At 51.6% G+C, this 21,644-nt stretch overlaps 1 protein-coding gene and 1 long non-coding RNA gene across 2 annotated transcripts in view; one reads left to right on the forward strand and one right to left on the reverse strand.

The window, feature by feature from the left end:
* LOC116091421 overlaps nucleotides 1-21,047 on the forward strand; it is a 23,897-nt gene extending 2,850 nt beyond the window's left edge. The window contains exon 2 of the long non-coding RNA XR_004119029.1: nucleotides 20,636-21,047. This is a non-coding gene — a long non-coding RNA (uncharacterized LOC116091421). The remainder of the gene's footprint in view (nucleotides 1-20,635) is intronic.
* Nucleotides 11,349-21,644, reverse strand: part of Ptgis (prostaglandin I2 synthase) — a 34,651-nt gene continuing 24,355 nt past the window's right edge. Inside the window, exons 7-10 of the mRNA XM_031372821.1 lie at nucleotides 16,234-16,402; nucleotides 15,256-15,437; nucleotides 14,777-14,928; nucleotides 11,349-11,631 (exon numbers count right to left, since the gene is read on the reverse strand). Of these exons, the coding sequence (XP_031228681.1) occupies nucleotides 11,487-11,631; nucleotides 14,777-14,928; nucleotides 15,256-15,437; nucleotides 16,234-16,402 (648 nt within the window). The 3' untranslated portion in view covers nucleotides 11,349-11,486. The remainder of the gene's footprint in view (nucleotides 11,632-14,776; nucleotides 14,929-15,255; nucleotides 15,438-16,233; nucleotides 16,403-21,644) is intronic.

Consider the following 21,644-nt stretch of genomic DNA (forward strand, 5'->3'; position numbering starts at 1 on the left):
TGTGTGTGTGAGAGAGGGTCCATGTGGGCCTGTGTGTGTGAGAGAGGGTCCATGTGGGCCTGTGTGTGAGAGAGAAAGGGTTAGGATTAGTGCCAACTCAGCACAAATTAAAATCTCCTGAGCAGGAAGCTGCACCTGAAGAATTGTCTTAACTGCTTTAATTGATGTAGGAGGACCTACCAGAATGTGGGTAGCATCTACTAGTGGGGGGCCAGATTAAACAGTGTGGAAGAAGGAAGACCACTTGCCCTTGTTGGCCTGGCCTTGCCTCTTGTGAAGGGTTGATTGATGATGGTGGTGATGGTGGTGATGATGATGATGGTGACGATGATGATGATTCCTCCACTGCTAACAGAAGCAGCCACTGCAGGCTTCCATCCTGGACTAAGAACCTTCAAGTCTCCAGGAACCTCCAGATTTTTAGTGCTGGCTTGGTGACTACCTCACCACAAGGACCAGACAGCTACCGGATTCGCAGCCTCAGTGTTGATACTATTTCAGAGTAAGCCGACTACATGCATTCTTTAACATATTCTTTAATGTATCTGGTATATAAAGTATTTTATATTATATTTAATACAGAAAACATGGGGTCCCATCAATTCTGTTTCTTCAGAAAAATCCCAACTTATACAGGGCACATGTGCACACGTGTGTGTGTGTGTGTGTGTGTGTGTGTGTGTGTGTGTCATATGGAGGTCAGAGGTCAGCCGTGGGCATGTTCCTTAGATGGCATCCCTCTATTTAGTTATTTTATTTTATTTTGAGCTAGCCTCTCAGATTGACTGGGAACTCTCTAAGTAGGCTAGGCTGGCCGGTGAGCCCCAGGGATTGACCTGCTCCCGCCCCACCCTGGGGATATGAACATTCACTGCCATGCCTGTTTCGTTGTTGTTGTTCGGTTGTTTGTTTTGTTTTGTTTTAACGTGGACTGAACTCGGGTGCTTGTGCTTTGCCGCTGGACAGCCGGTCCCCAGGTCCATTCACTCTGAATTCCTCGTTCCCCCCACTTCCCTTCCGACCCTACTCCCTACCTCATAGGCAGCCGCTGTTATCTGCTAAGTGGATATTATGCTTTTGGTTTTTTTTTTTTTCCCTCTGTGATCTTGAAAAACTATTCATACTTTTTTGTTGTTGTTATTATTTGTTTTGTCTTTTTTTTCCCCCAGAAAATATTTCAGGGTATAGCCCAGGCGGGATTTGAACTCACCATGCTGTGAGCCCTATCCTTCTGAGTGATGCGGGATTACAAACCTGGATTACCTGCCTGTACCACTTGCCTCAGTTTACCCATGTGCTCTGTTCTATGACTCTGACTTTTTTTTCTTTTTCTTTTCTTTTATATTCATTGGCATTTTGCCTACGCATGTTATCTGTGTGAGGGTGTCGGAAGCCCTGGAACTGCAGTTACACACAAGTGTAAACTACCTTGCTGGGACTTGAACCCAGGTCCTCTGGAAGAACAGCCAGTGCTGTTAACTGGTGACCCACCTCTCCAGCCCCCACATTGTTTCTTACCTTCAGGAGGTCTACTCATGGTGATGTGGGTTCAGCAGTCCACAGGTCCTCACAATGTGTCCCTTCTTCGCATGTTGCTCAGTGAATGCTCCTGAGGGCAGTCCCTCACACCAACTCACAGACCGGCATAGAGATTGCTTTTTTTCCAAGACAGGGTCTTGTAGCCCAGGCTGGCTTTAAACTCGGCTACAGAGCCGAAGATGATTTTGGATTTCTGCTCCTCCTGCCTTCACCTCCTCAGTGCTGAGATTACGGGCGTGCACCACCACACCCGGTCTACACAGGCCTAGATTGAACCCGGCTCTTAGTGCATGCTAGGCAAGTGCTCTATCAACTGAGCCGTGTCCCCAGCCCTGATGTTATGACTTTGTAAACATGCTTCCTGTGGCTTTAGAACAATGTGTCCCAGGGTGTGTATACTCTTGACTAAGTGCACCGGGACTCCACTGCCTCTAGTGACATCTCCTCTAAGTGCTGGGAGTCCTCCACCCCCAGTCTTAGCCTCCATTAGCTTTTATCCAGAGAGTGGGGTGCTGGCCGTCCAGTGTGTGCCAGAAAACAGCTCAGTGTATTGAAATATCCCTCTCATTGACTATTAATGAATCTCAGGTTTGCTCCATAGGCATTGGAATTTTCGTGTGTGTGCGTGCGTGCGTGCGTGCGTGCGTGCGTGCGTGCGTGCGTGCGTGTGTGTGTGTGTGTGTGTGTGTGTGTGTGTGTGTGCGCTCGCGTGCGCGCGCGTGTGTGTGTTTGAGCTGTTGTGGTGATTTCAGTGACTGTTGTGGGAGTTGTGACTTTTGTGGTGGTTTTTACAGTGGTGACTGTTGTTGTGGATAGTGTTATGGTTGTTGTAGTAGTGGCTGTTGTTGTAGTTGTGGTCACAGCTGTGGCGATGGTTACAGTTGTTGACTGTAGTTTTGTTAAGAGTGTTTTTGCTAAGCCAGACAGTGGTGGTGCATGCCTTTAATCCCAGCACTTGGGAGGTAGAGGTAGGCAGATTTCTGAGTTCAAGGCCAGCCTGTTACTACGGTCGATAGTTGTTGGTATGCTTATTGTCGTTACGGTTGGTGGTTGCTTTTGTGGTTGCTGTTATGACTCTGGCTGTTGTTGATGTGGCTGTTGTTATGGTTGTAGTTGTTGCAGTTGTCGTTTGTTGCTGAGGTTGTTGTTATGATTATGGTTATTATTGGTGATGGTTGCTCCTGTGGTTACTAGTATAGTTATGGTTGTTGTATCTGTTGTCATGCTGTTATTGTAGTTGTTTATGGGGATTGCTTATGTAATCTAGATGCTAAGTACCTTGTTGACCCTGGACACTGTAAACACCTGCTGGTTTGCCACTTGAGTAGTAATTTTTTGCTTGTGATATCTTTTGTTCTCAGAACATTATTTGAGGGGCCTGTGAGTTGGTTTGCAGCAATGCTTGCCCCCAACCTGACAACCATTCTCCTGACTCAGCCTTCTGATTAGCTGGATGACAGGCCTCAATTGCCAGGCCTGGTTATACCTTGGGGCAAGCCACTTTTCCACACTGGCCTGAAGAGCCACCTTTGCCATCTGCAGCACCCCCAAGCTCACTGCCTGCCCTTCTGGTCTGAGTAGCATGGGGTTCTGCATGTTGAGTTCATGAGGCCTGCTCTCTCTGCTCTTCTGCTTATCAGCTCTCCTCTTTTAGTGAGTCCTGAAGAGACAGTCATACAGCCCTGACTATCATCTCTTATTCCCAAGCTCTGGGTGAGAGCTCCCATCTGCCCAGGGAACCCTTGAAAACTGCAGTCTCTGGGAAGAAACCTGGCTTGAAAGCACACACCCCCTCCGCCACCCCGAAAAGGAGGCAGATGTTTCATTGTTTGTCCCAGAGGACATGTGACAACATCCGCACAGGGATTTCGTTATTGCAGCTCTGGGGGAGGGGGAACCCTTCCTGCTGTCTAGTTGGTGAGGGCAAGGAGATGTCACTAAACATTGTACTGTACACAGAGTGATTCCTTAAGTGACCCTCCATCAGAAAGAGCACCAGGGAAGCTGAGCAATGCAAGGTGGTCCCAGGAGACTCATAAGAAGGTTCCTGCGATTATCCACGCCAACATAATAAGCCCTGGATCAAATGGTGGGCATCTCACCAGCCACAGGTGGTGATGAGTCTGCAGAGATTCTTCTGCAAACCCAAGGCCGATACCAAAGACCCTGTGTGATTGGGTCACTCTGCAACAGCTACAAAGTTTAGCTGCAGACTCAGGGGAGAAGTGCCCGGATCCCCTTGCACCTGAAAGTACCAGCAGAGGGACCAGCTCCATCGGGCTCCACCCAGCCCTGCCTGTGTGTTTACTCAGCAAGAAGTCCTTGGAAGGTTCCTTAGGGTGGCAGTGTGACCTTGTGGCGAAGAGAGGGGGCTCAGGACAGAACAGCTAGCATAGAATGACTTTGGACAAGTGGTCTGACCTCTCTGAGCTGCGCTGTTCCCATCCTTAAACTGAGTAACCATGGAGACCGTGTCTGCTTTATTAGGTTGTGAGGGGATTTTAAAAAAATTCTCTTTTTGTGTATATTTGTGTATATACCAAGCATGTGTGTGGAGGACAGAGTTTGATGCTGGGTGCCTGAGAATTTTTTTAGTTAAATGTTATGTGTGTGGGTGGCTTGCCTACACATATGACTGTGCACCAGGTGCAGGCCAGAAGAGAGCATTGGATCCCTGGAACTAGAGTTACAGATGGTTATGAACCACCATGTGGGTGCTGGGAATAGAACCCAGGTCTCTGGAAGATCAGCCAGTGCTCTTAACACGGCACTTTCTCTCCAGCCCATGAGGAATTTTAAAAGCCCTTTACCTCCAATGGCTCTGTCTGGTCAGCTGCAGGTCACTAAGGCAAGTTGGGGTTACTAGGGGAGGAGCTTGTGTGTCCAGCTCAACCCCAGGAATGAGAATGCTTAGCTGGTGAGTGAGGAGACGGACAGCTGTGCCAGCACAGATCCCCAGGACACACAAAGAAGAGTGAGGGCTGTCAGTACACACCTGTAACCCCAGTGCTGGGCAGGAGGCAGGGGTACCTGAAGCTCACTGGCCAGCTGGCCCAGCAGAATCAACAGGCTCAGAGGGAAACCCTGTTTGACCCCGAAGAGATCGCGGTTGAGGAAGACACCTGGCATTGATCTCTGACATCCACAGGCACATACATGTGAACATGTGTTAACATGCCCCAAGCATACCACACACAAATAACAGAAAAAGTAAATGAAGGTTCCGAGAAGGCTTAACTAATCTATGTAGAAATTCAGGATGGGGAGTTGAATTAAGAGGGGCTCCTTGAGCCGGGCGGTGGTGGCGCATGCCTTTAATCCCAGCACTTGGGAGGCAGAGGTAGGTGGATTTCTGAGTTCAAGGCCAGCCTGGTCTACAGAGTGAGCTCCAGGACAGCCAGGGCTACCCAGAGAAACCCTGTCTCCCACCTTCTCAGCACAGAGGCTTTTTGTCCCCAGGCATATGACGCTCCATTTTTACAGAAGGGCCACTGCCACACCAGACATCTGTATTCATGAACACATGTTGAAAGTAAAGTGACCAGGCTAGTTTAGACAAACAAACAAACAAGCAAACCTCTTATCCTCCCCCCAAGACTGCCTGGAAATAACACCATCACAGGGTAAGGTGGAGTGGAATGGAGTCTTAGGACTCCTGGATCCAGCCATGCCTGAAATGAGATCCCTGGATTTCAAGTTATGTGAGCTATGAAGTAACTCCTTTTGCCCTGCCAGCTGTCCATCTGTCACCTACATCCAAAACTAGGGTACCCAGTGACAGTCCTCTCTCCACAGACCAGAAATTTTCTTAGCTTGAAAAGAAGTTAGATGTACAGGAAAGAGGCAGGCCGCTGGAGGGGTGGTTCAGTGGTTGAGAGCAGGTGCCACTCTCACAGGGGACCCGAGTTCGATTCTCAGCAGCCTCCTCAAACACAAACCACAGACTCGCCTGTTAGCTCCAGCTCTAGGGGATCTGACTCCTCCATCCCTCCTTGGGCACCTGCACTCATGCGCACACACGCACACACATAATTAAATAAAATAAATCTTTTTAAAAGAGAGAGAGAGAAGCTGCGAGGAACCTGTATTCCCAGCACTCAGGAGGCAGAGGCAGGAGGATCAGAAGTTCAAAGTCACAATCCACCGTAACTCCATTTCCAGATCTGATGCCCTCTTCTGACCCTGTGGGCACCAAGCATGTATGTAGTGCACAGACATATATGCAGGCAAATCATCCACACACATCTAATTAATTAATTAATTAATAATAAAAGCTCAAAGTCATTTTTTAAAAAGATTTATTTATTGTTATACATAAGTACACTGTAGCTGTCTTCAGCCACACCAGAAGAGGGCATCAGATCTCATTACGGGTGGTTGTAAGCCACCATGTGGTTGCTGGGTTTGAACTCAGGACCTTTGGAAGGGCAGTCAGTGCTCTTACCCACTGAGCCATCTCACCAGCCCCGCTCAAAGTCATTTTTGCTTAAATAGTGAGTTCAAGACCATCCTGGGCTATATGAGATTCTGTCTCAATCATGCCTAAGAAACAAGAAAAGAGGGAGAGAGGGAGGAGGGATGGGAGGGAGGGAGAGAGGAGGGAGGGAGGGGAAAGAGAGGGAGGAAAAGGGATAAAGGGGGGAGGAAGGGGGAGGGAGGGAGGAACGGAAAATGGACTACAACTTGGAATATTTATAAAGAAGAATCACAGCATAGCCCTCTGATTTAAAGCCAAGGAAAAACACAGCATTAGTGGAGGGGACAGCATCTTAGTGCAGTCAAGCTCTAACATCATCAGGCCATCTGATTCCTGGCTACTGCCCTCTCAAAACTTGTCTGCTGGGGCCTCGCCCAGCGTCTTGCTGGGAGCAGCCGAGATGCATCCACACTGCTCCCCCTGACCAGTGCTGGCAAGAGGCTCAGCTGTTTGAAGTCTGATCTCCAGATTCCATGATACCATCTATCATTTATGTCCATGGAGCAGCCTGCTCAGGTTTCTGGGAGATTCTGGGTAGAGCAAGGCTAACGAATACCATACCCCATGTCCCTGCAAACCACACACACACACACACACACACACACACACACACACAGGTACACAGCTCATGCATGAATTCCTTCGTAGAGAAAGAGGGTGAACAGAGGAGTCCTCAGGAGACATGGGGACATCACTCCATATCACAGTTGCATGGGACCCCTGCGCCCCCGGGGATGGCCCCATCTGCTAGCCTTGTCCTCTCTGTGTTGTCCCTTTGTCATGCTCCATAATCAACACCACAGTGAACAGAGCTGGCTCCACCTGGCAGGGCTGCTGGGAGGATGAATGGGAAAGTGCGTGACGTGCTGCACACTCCCCCTCCCCCCCGACGCAGGGAAGCACTTTTGAAACAACCAGAATGACTGGGTCACTTCAGTACATACTATATATCAGACACCATAGGAAGGGATCGGTCTGACCCCACCGAAGGATCTTTCTCTCTCTTGCGCCAACCACTGAGGATGAATCAGTGAAGCCATTACACTGCTAGATGACCCTAAGTGACCCACTCTCTGAGTCTAGCCCCTCTGTGTAGCTCAGACTGGCCCATCCTCCTGCCTCAGTTGCATGAGTAGCTAGGATCCCGGACCTGCACCACCAGACTCAGCTCCAATGCCTGCTCTTTTCTTTCTGAGTCTACTTGTCTTTATCAAGCCCTAGGTTTCCTGGGCCAAGTCCCTGCAAATGAGTGAAGCTTGCTTTTTGACCAGTCCAAAGTGTATCTGCTCCTCTTTCATCTATCACCTGCCCACGGACCTGAGCAGCCCCTCCTCCGAGGTCTCAGTCGCTAAGCCCCACCCAGCATCTACCCACTCTCTCCTCTGTCTCTCTGTCCACTCACAGATCCTAACCACTACCCATCTTCCCTCCAGTCCACCCATCCTATTGCCCCTGTCTTTCTACCGACACACCACTTACCCTGAAACACACCCGTCTATCATCCACCCACCCGTTTGTCTATCTATCCATCTACCCACTCATCCACCATCCATCCATCCATTCTCCTCCCACATAATGTATTTATCTACCTACTTCTCCACTCCTGCAACCCCTCGCCCACCCCAACTCTTCATGTACAGACACACTCATCCATCCATCCCCCTACCGATTTATCTACCCATCCGCATGCCCCTCCACCATCCTCGGTCCTTCCCACCCACCACCCAACAGTGGCTTTCTGGGCTTTGCACATTCTAATGCTTTGTGCACACTGTGCACTGTGAGACCCCACCATGGTCTCCTGAGTTCTCTCCCTGGAGAGAAGTATGGGTACCAATCGGAATGTCTCCACCGAGGAAGCCTCTTTGTGGTCAGGACTTTGAAAGTCGTTGACTTCCAGGGTGTAGGGCCAAAAGATGATAGAGCACAGGAACAAACAAGGGGCAGGTTTCCAACAGAGCAATTAAAGGTAAACTGATCTCCCTTCTCTTCAAAGGAGCCAGGGAACTCCAAGACACACAAAAGCAGTCAGCAAAAGACACTGAGGCTGCAGAGATCAAGCAAAAGTTCCTAATACATTTTAGTGAGAGCTGTTCAGTTCCCCTGCCCTGTGGGCCTGGTGTCTCTCCTCTCCCCTCTACTGTCCTTGGCCAGTGCTCCCTCTTGTTCCCCTCCCCTCCCATCTCTCTTCTTAGCCCACTCCCCACCCCCAGCTTCCCTATCTATAGCCCTTCACACTTGCTGTTCACAAGCACCCAGATGGGCTAGCACTTCCAGATCACCTCCCAGAAGATGACCTCACCCCCAGGCCCAGAGGTTTCCTCTAGAATCACTCAGAGGCAGTTCATAAGCAAGGCCACTTTAATGGATGCACGTCCATCTGACAGTCTGACATGAAGTTTAAGGGCTGTGTTGAAACGGCAAAGTGTAACCACTAGGCTGCTTATGAAACACACCGTGATGCTGTGTTTATTAAAAATAACAACAAAAGCCTCAAAAACAGTGTCTGGGCTAGATGCTCAGGGTTGGCTTCTCTATCTGGATGCTGGGCTACCAGCCCCCCCGCCATGGGCACTTCACCCCTCTGTTGTCCCCCTCACCCACTTTGAGTCCACCAATGAGAAAGCTGAGGAGAGACATGGGCGAGGCCTTCAGCCAGCCAGGACACTGGCTCATCTAACCCAAGAGCACAGGCTCCGGCACCTAGAGTCTTGACCTCCACTGTCCAGGCCCCGGTGTATACTTCACAGTTCAATGTGGGGAGTGAGTGATAGAGGCCCAGTCCTGCCAGCAGAAACATGGTGAGACGGTCCAGGGAACATCATCATCAGAGCAAACCGAAGACGGTGCCACTCAGCCGGTAGCACTGACTACAGCCAGGCATGGAGAGCTGAGATGCTGCCTGTGCAGGTGGCTAATTCATCTCTCTTTTGTAAGCTGCCAGCTCTTCCTGCCCTTCCTCTTCCTTCAGACAGTGTTGTGTATCCCGGGCTGACTTCAGCTTGCTGTGTAGCCAAGTATGACTTTTGAATCCCTCATCCTCCTGCCTCCACCTTGCTGGGATACAGGCGTGCACCACCATAACCCAATTTAAGAGGAATTGGAGATGAACTTGGGACTTTGTGAGCTAACCAACCACTCTACCAACCGAGCTAAATTCCCAGCCTGTTATAAAAGACATGGGAGATAGAGGGAATTAAAATGAGGGCAGGCATGCACATCTCCGAACGCTGCGCTGCTTCAGCACCTCAGGTCCCCGCTGGAGCTGCCTGCCCTGAACCACGGAGGAGCTGTCGCCTTTAAGGGGAACCAGCCCTTCACTGAGTGCAGGTGAGCATCGTGGGGACAGCCCAGGCTGATTCAATTAGGATGGGGCTCTGAAGGGCTTCCCCTCGCACGCCAGGACCGAAGCCCGTGAGACCTTCAGCAGCTATTTCTGCCACTTTCTTCCTCCCCTTCCAGCCCTGAGGAGGCAACTGGGGGTTGCCATGGAAACAGGCTCATCCCCCCCCACAGGAGGCTTGCCAGCTCTGATTTCCTGTGAAGATAAGAAGGCAGCAGTGGGGGGTCACCCAAGCATGAAGACGGGTTTCCCTGGGGATACCCAGACTCCTGCCAATCACACTGTCTATCTGGGAATCCTGTGGGTGCCTGGAGACCCAGGGCCGGGGAAGCCCCCAAGCCCCAGCCCTACTCCGAGAGATGAGCCCCTGGAACACCCAGGCTCAGGCCCTCTTCTGTCTTTCCAGCTAAAACTAAAAGGGCCGCATCACAGATGTGTCTGCGCCGCGCTTGGGTGTTTCTGGCTGTCAGCTCTCCAGTGCCAACCAGAAGTATCCCACTGCCACCCCTAAAGCCCTCGGAGTGAAGAACAAACTGCCCACCCAACATCTGCTTCTAGGAGAGGCGTGTAGGCTGAGCTCTACTGGCAAGAACCGTGTGACCCCAGGCAAGTCACTTTACCTCTCTGAGCTGGCTTTCTCATCTGGAAAGCTGGCATAGCACTCCATCTTCTCTAAGATGCTGCAAGGAGCAAAGATATCTATCTACTGTGCCTGTCTCAGCATTTCAAGGTACTTGGGATGCTGGGTGTGGTGGCACACAGTTTAATCCCAGCCCTCCAGAGGCGACAGAGGCAGGTAGATCTCTGAGTTCAAGGCCAGCCTGGTCTACACAGTGAGTTCCAGGGCAGCCAGTGTCAGCCCTGGAGGCTTGTAAGCCACAGTTCCCTTGAAGTCAGTCTTTTCTCCTAAAAGTGATGCAAAGGCAGGTTTTCATTACTGACTTGATGCCATGGCTCTGACACCCAGGGTCAGGTGAGGACCCATCATTTCCCACACCTACACTTCCAAGAATCAGAACAGGGGCCCAGACTCCAGTACCTTTGAGATTGGAGGGGACTGGGGATGTTGATTCTGATTCAGCCAAAACCTCCTGCTGGGCAAGTGGATGCTGGGTACCCCTGGCCAGAGCTACGCTTGGGACTGTAGGCTTGGTGTGGCTGGGGCATTCACATGAATTCTCCACAGACAATATGGTTTGACTATATTGTTTAACTGAATATTCCTGGGTAACCTTGGCTGTCCTGGAATTCGCTATGTAGACCAGGCTTGCCTAGAATTGAGAGATCCACCTGCCTCTGTCTCATGAGTGCTGGGACTAAAGCCTGCGCCACTAAACCCAGCTTCACTATGTTGATTTTCTTTTAAAGATGTATTTATTTTATTTATATGCACACACTGTAGCTGTCTTCAGACACACCGGAAGAGGGCACTAGATCCCATTACAGATGGTCATGAGCCACCATGTGGTTGCTGGGAATTGAACTCAGGACCTCTAGAACAATGAGCCATCTCTCCAGTTCCCTATGTTGATTTTTCACGTGCAGGCTGAACAAAGCCATCTTGCACACTGGTATATGTCATAGCAGGGGCTTGTAAGCTGGGATACAAGGAATAGACTCACTCCCCAGACTGGCTCTCCAGACATCTCCCAGGGCCAGATCTTTCTGTCATACCCCTACCCCAGTCTTAGCACAAGGAAAACCCTGAATAATACCGTGAATCAATGGAGAATGATGCATCTTTCTGGGCATTCACTTGAAAAGGGGCTGTGTCTCTTTAAAGATCTAGGGATATGACTTAGAGTGACAAATCCACATGGGCCCTCCAAGGACCCATATCTGCCATGCTGGCCAAGGCTGGACTACACCAGCTACCAAAGGAGGGGCCAGTGCCTGCTCTGAGAGTCAGGGGCATGACGATGTGGACCACAGGTACCACAGAACAGGAGGCACAGGTAGAACACAGACAGCCTCATTTGGAAGCGAGTCTTCACAGTGAGATAACAGAGCTTTTATTAGCTTTTCCTGCTCGTGACGTCCTCGATGCCCTCTCTGCTGGACACAGCATTCTAGAGGAACAACAGGAAGTCAGGAGGTCCCAGATGAGTGTAGGGTCTGCTCCACAGGTCACAGCTTGGTACGGTACCGGATGGGCACATCTTCCTCTGGCTGCATCAGACCAAAGCCATATCTGCTGAGGTCAAACTCAGGAACCTCTGTGTTCTCGTTGCCCAGTTCCAGGTCAAAATGAGTCAGCAGCAGGATCACAAATCTGCAGAGAGAGGAGGTGCCGTGGACTGTGCTGCTCTGGCCAGGGCAGGCCCGGGGAAGGTGAGGCTAGCTCAGAGCTCAGTGGCTGTGTCCGCGGCAGCCATTTCTATGTCACAGCCCCTAAGAGTCAGGGTGTGAGTCTCCAGCTCTCCCGCCTACAACATCATCTGTAGATGCTGGAGCAGCCAGAGGGAGGGAGAGCCCCAGCCATGTGTCTCTAACCATACACACTTGGGTAGTCCTGAGTCCCAGATGCATCACAGTGTTCACGGCCACACGACTCTTCCTGCCTCTCCGTAAGCCTGCAGCCCTTTCCCTAACCTAGGAACTAAGTCCCCTCTTGCTGGGCCATGCTTACTTACCAGGAGTGTCTGTAAGATTAAAACCTGCACCACTTCCTTAAGACTTCTTACCATCACCATGTGACAGAAATGTCACCAAGGGCCACCTTTGCCAGGGAGCACTCTCTACCACCACCTTCTGGAGACACAAAGCTGTCATATTTAGGTTGCTCTCAGTGTCTCCATGACACAACGACAGGTCTGCCCTATGAGTCGATGGTGTTCCTAATTGTCCTGGGCCTCACCACTGTTCTCCACCTCCATTCAGGGGCCCAAAGCCACACCGAGCACACAGCAAGGACTTTCTCCTTTCACTGTGAGAGGAGCAGGTGAGCGGATGAGCCAGTCCACGGGACTTAAGAGGAAGGGACCCTCGCTAGGGTCTGTTCCCACTTAGGGGCTTGGATCTCCTGTGGGGTCAAAGATAGGCTGTGTCTCTTCCAGCTCTGGAGGGGTCGGGTTATCTGAGACAGGAGTCTTACCACCTGAGTGCCCAATGGTTAGAGTTATCGATGCTGCCCATGGCTGAGAGCGTCCTAGCGGAGAGATCACAGGGACTGAGGTAACAGCGAATTCACCCATTTGTTGAGAGGTCAAAGTGCCATGCTAACTACATAAAACCCAGCATCTGTTTCGCCTGTCCTTAAGTGGATGGAAGCAAGGACTGCAACTAAAATTCTGCCACAGTTACTGATTCAAACGAGAGTCTGTCCTGACATGGTCGATGTGTGAGGGCACAAACGTGAGCAGAAGGCAAACCGCACATTTGTCTGAGTGGTGGCTCATGCTTCAGCCACAGGGGTGAACGCAGAACTTGCACTGGTGGAGCACATGCATGTGTGCACCTCAACACCAACTGTGCCCTGTCTGCAGTACTTGCTCTTAGTCGCTGAGCCAGCTCCCTGCCCTTGTGCGTTCCTTAAGCAAGTGTGAAGCTGCATGTGATGGTCTGTATATGCTTGGCACTACAAGAAGGTGTGGCCTTGTTGGAGTGGGTGTGTCACTGTGGGCGTGGGCTGTAATATCCTAGTCCTAGCTGCCTGGAAGCCAGTCTTCTGCTAGTAGCCTTCCGATGAAGATGTAGAGCTCACAACTCCTCCTGTACCTGGACACTGCCATGTTTCCACCTTGATGACAATGGACTGACCCTCTGAACCTGTAAGCCAGCCCCAACTAAATGTTGTCCTTATAAGAGTTGCCTTGGTCATGGTGTCTGCTCACAGTGGTAAACCCTGAGACACTGCATGACCACCTTCCACTCCGTTTTAATCTCTCTGTGTTTCTGATGACAATAGAGCTCCAGGCTCCCCTCGCTTATATGCTATGACTTTTTTTTGTGATGCCGAGGATTGAATCTTGGGCCCCGGGTGTGCTCAGCAAGCGCCCCGCACTGAGGGCCAGCCTTGATCATCTTGTTATCCTTAATTCTGAGATAAGAGCTCACTGAGTAGCCAAGGCCAGCTTTGAACTCACCATCCTCCTGCCCCTGCCTCTCCCACAGCTGGGATTATAGGCCCCTGCTTCCAAGTCTGAAAACCCGCAGTTTACGCCCTCTGCCTGATTACGTGTGACAAGGTGGTTTTTAGGAAAGGCTGCTGAGCTTTAGGGCAGAACTGACTCCATCATGGTGTCCACTTCTCTATGGAGAAAAATGGCAAAGGGCAAAGGTGACCTGTTGTCCCCGGGCACGGCGCCTGCGCATCAATGCTATGATCTGGCATGGCGCCTGCGTGTCAATGTCACGATGTAGATACTGGCTAACATTTCTCAAGGCCTGTGATGAGTCAGGCAGTGGGGTAGGCTCTCAGGAAGACCCATTGTGATCCATTTTGGAGCTGTAATCAGTACCCAGATTTCATAGCCGAGGAGGCAGGCTCAGAATGTTATAGGAGCTAGACAGAACAACGGGCAGATGTTGCAGGCCCGGATCCAGGCAGTCTGTGATCCGGAGACTGAGGCTCAGGGGGTCCCAGGAAGAGAATGTAGGAGGTGCCTAGCTCTCTCAGGAGTTACAACAGCCAAGGGGCACCCTAAAGTTCAGCCAGCTCCTGCCACAAGGGTTTGAACCTGCTGCAGTAGCCACAGCCAGCCAGCCGCGGCCAGCTGAACTCAGCGGCTAGAGTTTGGAATTCCCACTACACGTTCAGAGGAGAACCTTGCTGCCAGATCTGATCATTACGTGAGAAATCTGAAATGTGGCTTTCTTTTTTCTTTTCTCTTTTTTTTTTTTAAACAAGGGCTCTTTTGAATTTTAAAGGAGTGTTTTAAAAACACAAATAAACTGATTTGCGGAAAGGAGCTGACTCTCTGCCAGCTTGGAATCTAATCCCTAAACCATTAGCCTGAGGCCTTCAGTCAAAGAAACAGCAGAGGCATCAGGTATCACCCACCACACCTTGGCCACATCCAAACCCTGCCCCAGCCATAGCTCCCTAAAGGGCCCCTTCCCTACTGGGCCATGCCCCTGCCACCCCCATGCCCTGCCCTGCTGCCTGGTGCCTCTCCACTCGCATATTCTGCGGCCCTGTATCCTGCCACCCCTGTGCCATACTGTCCCCCGTGCCCCACCTGCCCCATGCCCCGCCTCCCCCATGCCATACTGGCCCCGTGCCTTATGCTCCGCTGCCCGAGCCCCACCGCCCACGTACCCCGCCGGCTCCGCAGGCCCTGTGCCCCACCGGCCCCTGTGCCCCACCGGCCCCACCGCCCACGTACCCCGCCGGCTCCGCAGGCCCTGTGCCCCACCGGCCCCTGTGCCCCACCGGCCTCTTTGCCCTGCCACCCCTAGCCCCGCCCCTCGCTCACTGTTTGATGCTGTTGATGGCATAGGTCTTCCCCAGGCAATGGTTGTGCCCTGCACCCCACGGCATGTTGTAATTCTTCAGCCGTTTCCCATCTTTGTAAAAATCTTTCTTTTCTGATCCATCTGGGTTCAAGAATCGGTTGTACTTAAACACCTGAAACAAGAAGCTGATGTGTAATGTCACCCCACACAAGCCCGTGCCAGGACAAAAGACTGGGGATCTGACTCCAGACTGGTCACTACTGAGCACAATGGGAAATGACTGGACTGGATGAGGCTTGGCTAAAGGACTGTGGCAAATCCCAGGCTGCAGAGGGAGCAAAGAGCAAACCCGGTCACCACTCAGGGCTGGCTGATGACTCCGTTGTTCATTTCCCCCACACTCCACAGCTCCCGGGATACCAGCCCTGGCTCTGCTACTGCCTCGTTTTCCCCACACTCCACAGCTCCCAGGATAGCCAGCCCTGGCCCTGCTACTGACCTCAGGCTCTGTGTAGATTTCTGGGTCCTTCTGGGGACTCAGGAAGGGAAAGAGGAGCAGGCGGTCACCGCGACGAAGAGAGAATTCCCTCCCATCTGCCATAGGCAAAGCCAGGTCTGCCATGACCTCACGGGTGATGAAGGGGGCAGCCGTGAGCCGGAGCGTCTCATTTAGCACACTGTCTGCAAGGGCGAGGGCAGGGAGGGTCAACAGGCTGCCCTCTTTCCTGGACACTTCCCGTTCAGAGCAAGAACCAGAGGGTGTGTACCTTGTACATAGTCACACAGCAAGGTGGGAAAAGCCAGATGACAAAGTATGCACTCTCTGGTCCCCGAGAAACCTTTGGGTGTGAGGGTACATGGGAAAATGTGGGGTCCATGAAGATATCAGACAGCCAAGGAGAATCTAATGCTATACCCGCACTGTGCATTCCTTTCTGGGAATGGACCTTCCTCCAAGGGGCCATTCCGCACCTTTTCCACAAACAGCACTGTTAAGCTACTCTAAGCTGGTGGATATGAGCTTTCATTGGCTAATCTGCCTACCTCTCGGAGCCCTGTGCTTGGTTCTGGATGGATAGAACCCAAAAAGCCAATGAACACATTCCTGGAACTTCAGATAGGAGTGCTGAGTGAGAGGCCCTGCCTCCAGCTGCTGGCAGTCCTCCTGCCTCCAGAGACCAGGGGCAGCAGCCCCAGGAGAAAATGGGGGTGAAGGATGGAGAGAGACTAAGCCCTGGTGACACTGTTCAAGCTCCTGGACCAACCTGAGCCTGAAGCTAGAGTCCTCAGGGTCTTCAGGTGTACCACTCTAGCCTCGTTCCCACTGTACCTACATCAGGTTCTCTTTCATTAAACACCAAAAATCTTGAGAGACCCGGATCCGTGGGGTAGCTGATACTAGGCATGAAGCATGAGGGACCTTGGAGGACTTAATGGGGACCCGTGCTATGAAGGTTAGCAGGTTCGACCATCCTACCTAGCACAGGCATGCTGTCTAGAATCTTCTGTGGGAGTGTGGGCATCTGTGAAACAGGCTTCTCTGATTGCCAGACGGTGCGTTTCAGCTCTGCACGAACAGCAGCGAGGGCTTCCGGGGTCTTCAGAAGGAAGAGAAGGAGCCAGAAGGCTGTGGGTCCCATATTCCCCTGCAACAACAAGATACCTGTTACTCCACCAAGATGACCAAGAGGGCTCCTCTGAGAACGGCCGTGGGCTGAGCCTCGGTGCGGCTCAGCAGGCCTGCTTCTCACGCTGACCAAGCGCTCAGGCATCACCAGTATGTCTACAGCCCACAAGACTGTAGCCAAAAGCTGCTTGGAGCTTTGGTTGAGCCTGGTACCTACTTGAAGGTCTCTCGTGGCATCCTGACCTCGAGTGAAGCCCCTGGTCTGAGGTTATTTGGGTAGCCACCATCACCCATCAAAGCAAGTGGATAGGGAGAGCAAGGGCACAAGTGGATAAGAAGAACAAGATCACAAGAAGGCAAGAATGGAGAGTGTCTGGGGTGACTTTTGGGGCCACATGCCTCTTTGTGTTCCTGTGAAGTTTCCACAGACGAGGCGGAGCACATCTTCCTGCCCTTGAGCTTAAGCTTGGCCATGGACTTGCTTTGACTAGCAAACAGCATGAAGTAGAACTAATGAATAGTAGATCTAAACCTTGGCCTTCGGAGACCTTGTGTGTGTCCCCCACCTTTGACTGGGCCTTTGGGTCCAGGATGAGAGATACCCAGGGTACAGCTAAATTGCCCGAGCTGGGCCTGGTTAGACCAGCCAGATCCACAGACTTGTGAGCCCAAAGAATGTCTATCAATACAGGCTGCCGGGTTTAACTGGCTGATAACAATAGCTATTCATAGTTTGAAAAACAGAATTTCCTTACATGCTTCTTGGGTTACAGTGGATTCTCTTGGAGAATAAGCAGATGAGAAGTTACAGACTGTTAATTTTTGAACAAAAAAAAATTATTTGAAAATTCCCAAAAGATAAGCTAGGAAAATCAATGGCACAGTGCTCCAAGACCGGTTTGGACCAGTCTAAGCATCTTCACCCAGCTCCTTGACACCTTCCGGTGATGCAGGCATGGCAGAGATCCCAAGCAACCTCAACCCACAGGGAGATTTGGTCTATCCTAAGCACAACAGTTGTCATAGCCTCAAACACTGTCATTAGACATCCTTCCTGAGAGCTCTTAACAGACATAACTGCACCAGGCCAAGGACATGAATTACAGCCCCAATACAGTACCCCAAAATCAGAAACAAGCTGTGTCTGTGGACAGAAACCAGCGAGGAGGTGATGGCCTAGCAGTGAGACTGGATGTGGGAAGCTGTTAAAAAAAAAAAAAAAAATCCCTGTCTATTCCTTTGGGTCCAAAAGATACACAGGGGCAGGCAGGCAGGCTGTAAGGTGTGGCATGAGGCTTGTCGGCTGCCACTGTGTGTGTGTTTGAAGAGCGGCCATGTGAGGGGACAAGATTGCCTTGGGGAGACATAGGAATTGGTCCTGAGGTGGCTGGGGGCTGGGAGGTTGAGGTGGCAGATTGACTCTGTGTGTGTGTGTGTGTGTGTGTGTGTGTGTGTGTGTGTGTGTGTGTGTGTCTGTCTGTCTGTCTGTCTGTCTGTCTGTCTGTCTGTGTCGGGAGTGGGGCGGAAGCCACGGTCAACCTCTGCTGCCATCGCTCAGGTGCCGCTCACCTTGTTTTGTAAGACAGCGAGCGTCTCTCACTGGCCTGGCACTTGGCAGGTAGGCTAGGCTGCTGGCCAGCGAGCCCCAGGGACCTGGCTGTCTCGCACCAATGCTGCGATCACAAATGTGCGCCTTCGCGCCTGGCTGTGCTTTCTCTTTGTAGCACGGGTTCTGGGGCTTTTACTTAGGTCCTTGTGCAGGGCGAGCACTGGACAGAGTCATCCAACCCTGTGCCCCCTTTGCATGTGTGCACCTTTTAACCTGCTTGAATTTCTTTTAATCTTTTGTCTTTTTGAATTTTTCAATTTTTGACCTTGTAAATTACATCATTTCCCTCCTTCTCTCTCCTTCCTGGAAACCTTCCTAGACACCCCTTTCTCTCTTTCAAAACCGTGCCTTTTTTCCCTCCTACTTTCTTTTATTTTTTAAAACAAGTTCTCTCTCTATAGCTGCGGCTGACTTAGAATTTGATGTGAAAACCAGGCTGGCCTGGGACCTGTCACTATCCCCAAAGTGCTGGCATTAAAGGTGTGGCCCCCATCGGGTCCCACGGGTCTGTCTCTGACCTGCATCCTGACCCTGAGCTCTCATGTGAGCAAACCTGCCTTGACTTCTCCTCCCAACATCTTCCCCGGCCATTAACAGCCCTTTCACCCTCCCAGGCTTAGACTGGAAGCTCAGTGATCCTTGCTCCCAACCTTACACATAAGTACCAAGTCTGAGAGACTCCCAGAACCCAACACCTCTCCCTTGCCCTCCACCCCACCTTCTCTGACCTAGAGACTGCAATTCCCCTGCCTCCGCTTCCCCTCTGAAGCACAACAGGCCACACTATGGCGCTGCACAGAGTCTTAAAGGGGCACCCACCTCACTTGGAATGAAGCCTCTTCCTGCCCACAAGGGCCCCGGGGCTTCTGTGACACTGGCTGTCCCTCTGTGCATCACTGTCAAGCCCACCCCATGGCCTTTGCACCCGTTCTCTCTGCCCAGAACCCCATGGCAGCTCACCCTTCACTCCAAACAGTTTCTGTTCAGATGTCACCTGCCAGAACTCTGTACCAACTCTCTCTCGTGACTTCACACACCCATCGTGCACTGACTGTGCTCTGTAGATGAGAACTTCGATCTGCCCCCCCGACCCCCACTGCTCTGTACCCAGTTTCTAGAATAAGATCCTGCACACGTGAGACCTGAACGTGTGTCTGCTGCCGATGTTTCACATTTGATTAGGTTTTGGAGACAGGTCTAACGTATCCCAGGCTAGCCTCAAACTCTCTAGGGAGGAGCAGGCGACCTTGAACTTCTGATCCTCCTGCCCCTGCCTCCCAAGTACTGGGATGGCAAGTGTACACTATAGGCCTGGTTCTACAGATCTCTGTTAAAACACCAGGTGAACCCTTGTTACCTGCTGGGTGTGGGTCCAAAGCTCCTTTCACTGCCCCACCATGCCCTGAGGAAGGAGCTAGATACCTATTCTATAGGTGGGTAAACTGAGGTAGAGCACTGTGCGGTGACTGACTTGCTAGAAAGTGACAGCCACAGTGCTCAGACAGACAGGCCTACAGTTTGTGTCCAGAGCTGCTGGACTAAACAGCCTTCTGCCTTGCTCACAACCCAGGGTCCTCCAGACCCCCTGCTGGGAAGACCTGTCCCCACCCCCCAGCCCTGCCCAAAGCCATTCCCAGGATCCGCTTCTCAAATGCCACCTTCCCGCTCTGCACACAGAGGTCATTTGTACAAGGGGCTCTGAGGACACTTTGGAGCACCCTGTCCTCTTAGCCCATAAATACGTTATCAGGAATGCATAGGGCCAACTGCTGATTAAGACCTGCCCAGCCCCTGCCAGCCTTGGCCTGCAGGACAGTTAATAGCTCTGAGGACAACTAAAAATAAGCTGCCAGTCGATGGAGAGGAATCACCCAGGGACGCCAGGCTGCGCAACAGTCACTGCCTAGTGGGGCCGAGAGAAAGCAAGGGGCTGGGCAGAGCAAGAGTAGTGACCAGGCCTCAGAGTCACAGTGTCAAGCAACTGCTCCTTTCCTCAGATCAACACTGGCTCGGTGACCAAAGTCACCGGCAGCCATCTTAGTTCCCCATCTCAATGGGGAACTCCATTCTCCAGTCTCAGTGGCCACCAGAGCCTCCTCACTGATGACCTGTTCCTGTCCGGTAGGGAACCTTAAGATCTCAGAAACTAATGCTGGAGAGATGGAGCGATGGCTCAGAGGTGAAGAACGCTCGCAGCTCCTTCAGAGGTCCTGGGTTCAGTTCCCAACACCTACATGTGAGCAATAGCTCACAATCATCTGTTAGCTCCACTTCCAGGCAATCTGGTGCCCTCTACTGGCCTCCTAGGCTCCAGGTGGGGCAGATAGATAGATAGATAGATAGATAGATAGATAGATAGATAGATAGATAGATAGATATAGATATAGATACATGTGTTACACACACACAAATCTTCATAGTAAATAGTTTCTAAAAAATAATAAGAAGAATCTCAGAACTCTTGCAGCCCCACCCCCAGGAGTCATTACTCATTCTTCCTGTGGTCTGCTCGCCTCGCTCAACTCCTTATGGCAGCCGCGAGCCTTGGCAGGCTCCAACCCCAAGACCTTTGCTCTTGCTGTCCCCCTGCCTAGAATATGTCCAGATTCCCAGATCTCTGAGGCTAGCTTTCTCCACGTACAGAGACAGCACAAACAACTCTTCCGGAGAGGCCTTCCCAAGCCTCCGGCTGTGACTCCCAGGATGGCTCCAGTTCCAGCCCCGCTTCCCACCCCAGCCTCTGAGCCTCCAGCTGTGACTCCCCCAAGATGGCTCCAGTTCCAGCCCTGCTTCCCACCCCAGCCTCTGAGCCTCCGGCTGTGACTCCCAGGATGGCTCCAGTTCCAGCCCTGCTTCCCACCCCAGCGTCTGAGCCTGCTTCCTGGACCACAGCTTCCTGCCCCGGCCTGTCTGAAACGCAAGCATTCCCAGAAGGACCGCAGGTACTTGAAGGAGCTTTTCAGTGATTCTCAGAATCACCAGTCTACACTTTGCAAAAACAAAAATAAAAATGCCAAGGTCATGGAAAACAGTGAGAAGAACAGAACAAACACCAGATGAATGGTTAGTGTCCATTCTGCAATGGCTAGGCACCACGCCGGTGCTGAGGCAGAGGCCCTGGCAGGCTGAGCCCAAGTGGTTTCAATGGTTCCTCTCAGTTGTCAGCTTGAGTTCTAGAATCCCCTGGAAGGCGGGCCTCTCAGCATGCCTGTGAGGATAATCTTGCCTTAACCGAGGTGGGAACAACATTCTGGGTGGCTCCACTCCCAGGCTGGGTGCTGCACAGTGTCAGGGGACACAGGAGCTGAGCACTGAGTGTATTCACTGTGACTAGCTGTCTAGAGCCCACCCCGGGGGTGACTTCCCACAGTGAAGGACTGTAGCCTTGAACTGTGAGTTGAAACACATCTATTCTTCCGTAAGTTGTTTTGGTTGGAATATGTCATCACAAAAGCAGGGAGGGAACCTCAGCAGAGGCACAGCTGAAATGACTATGAGACACAGGCTAGATCGGCTAGACCGCAATCATGACTCTGGGCTAAACCTCCTAGTATGTCAACAGGCTGGAGGAGGAGGATCTTGCTCCCCGGAGACATTGTAACACAAGTTGGGTTATTTGCAACTTGGCACAATGTGATGAAACCACAGCAGG

The sequence above is a fragment of the Mastomys coucha genome, unplaced genomic scaffold (assembly GCF_008632895.1).
Source record: "Mastomys coucha isolate ucsf_1 unplaced genomic scaffold, UCSF_Mcou_1 pScaffold15, whole genome shotgun sequence".
NCBI lineage: Eukaryota > Metazoa > Chordata > Mammalia > Rodentia > Muridae > Mastomys > Mastomys coucha.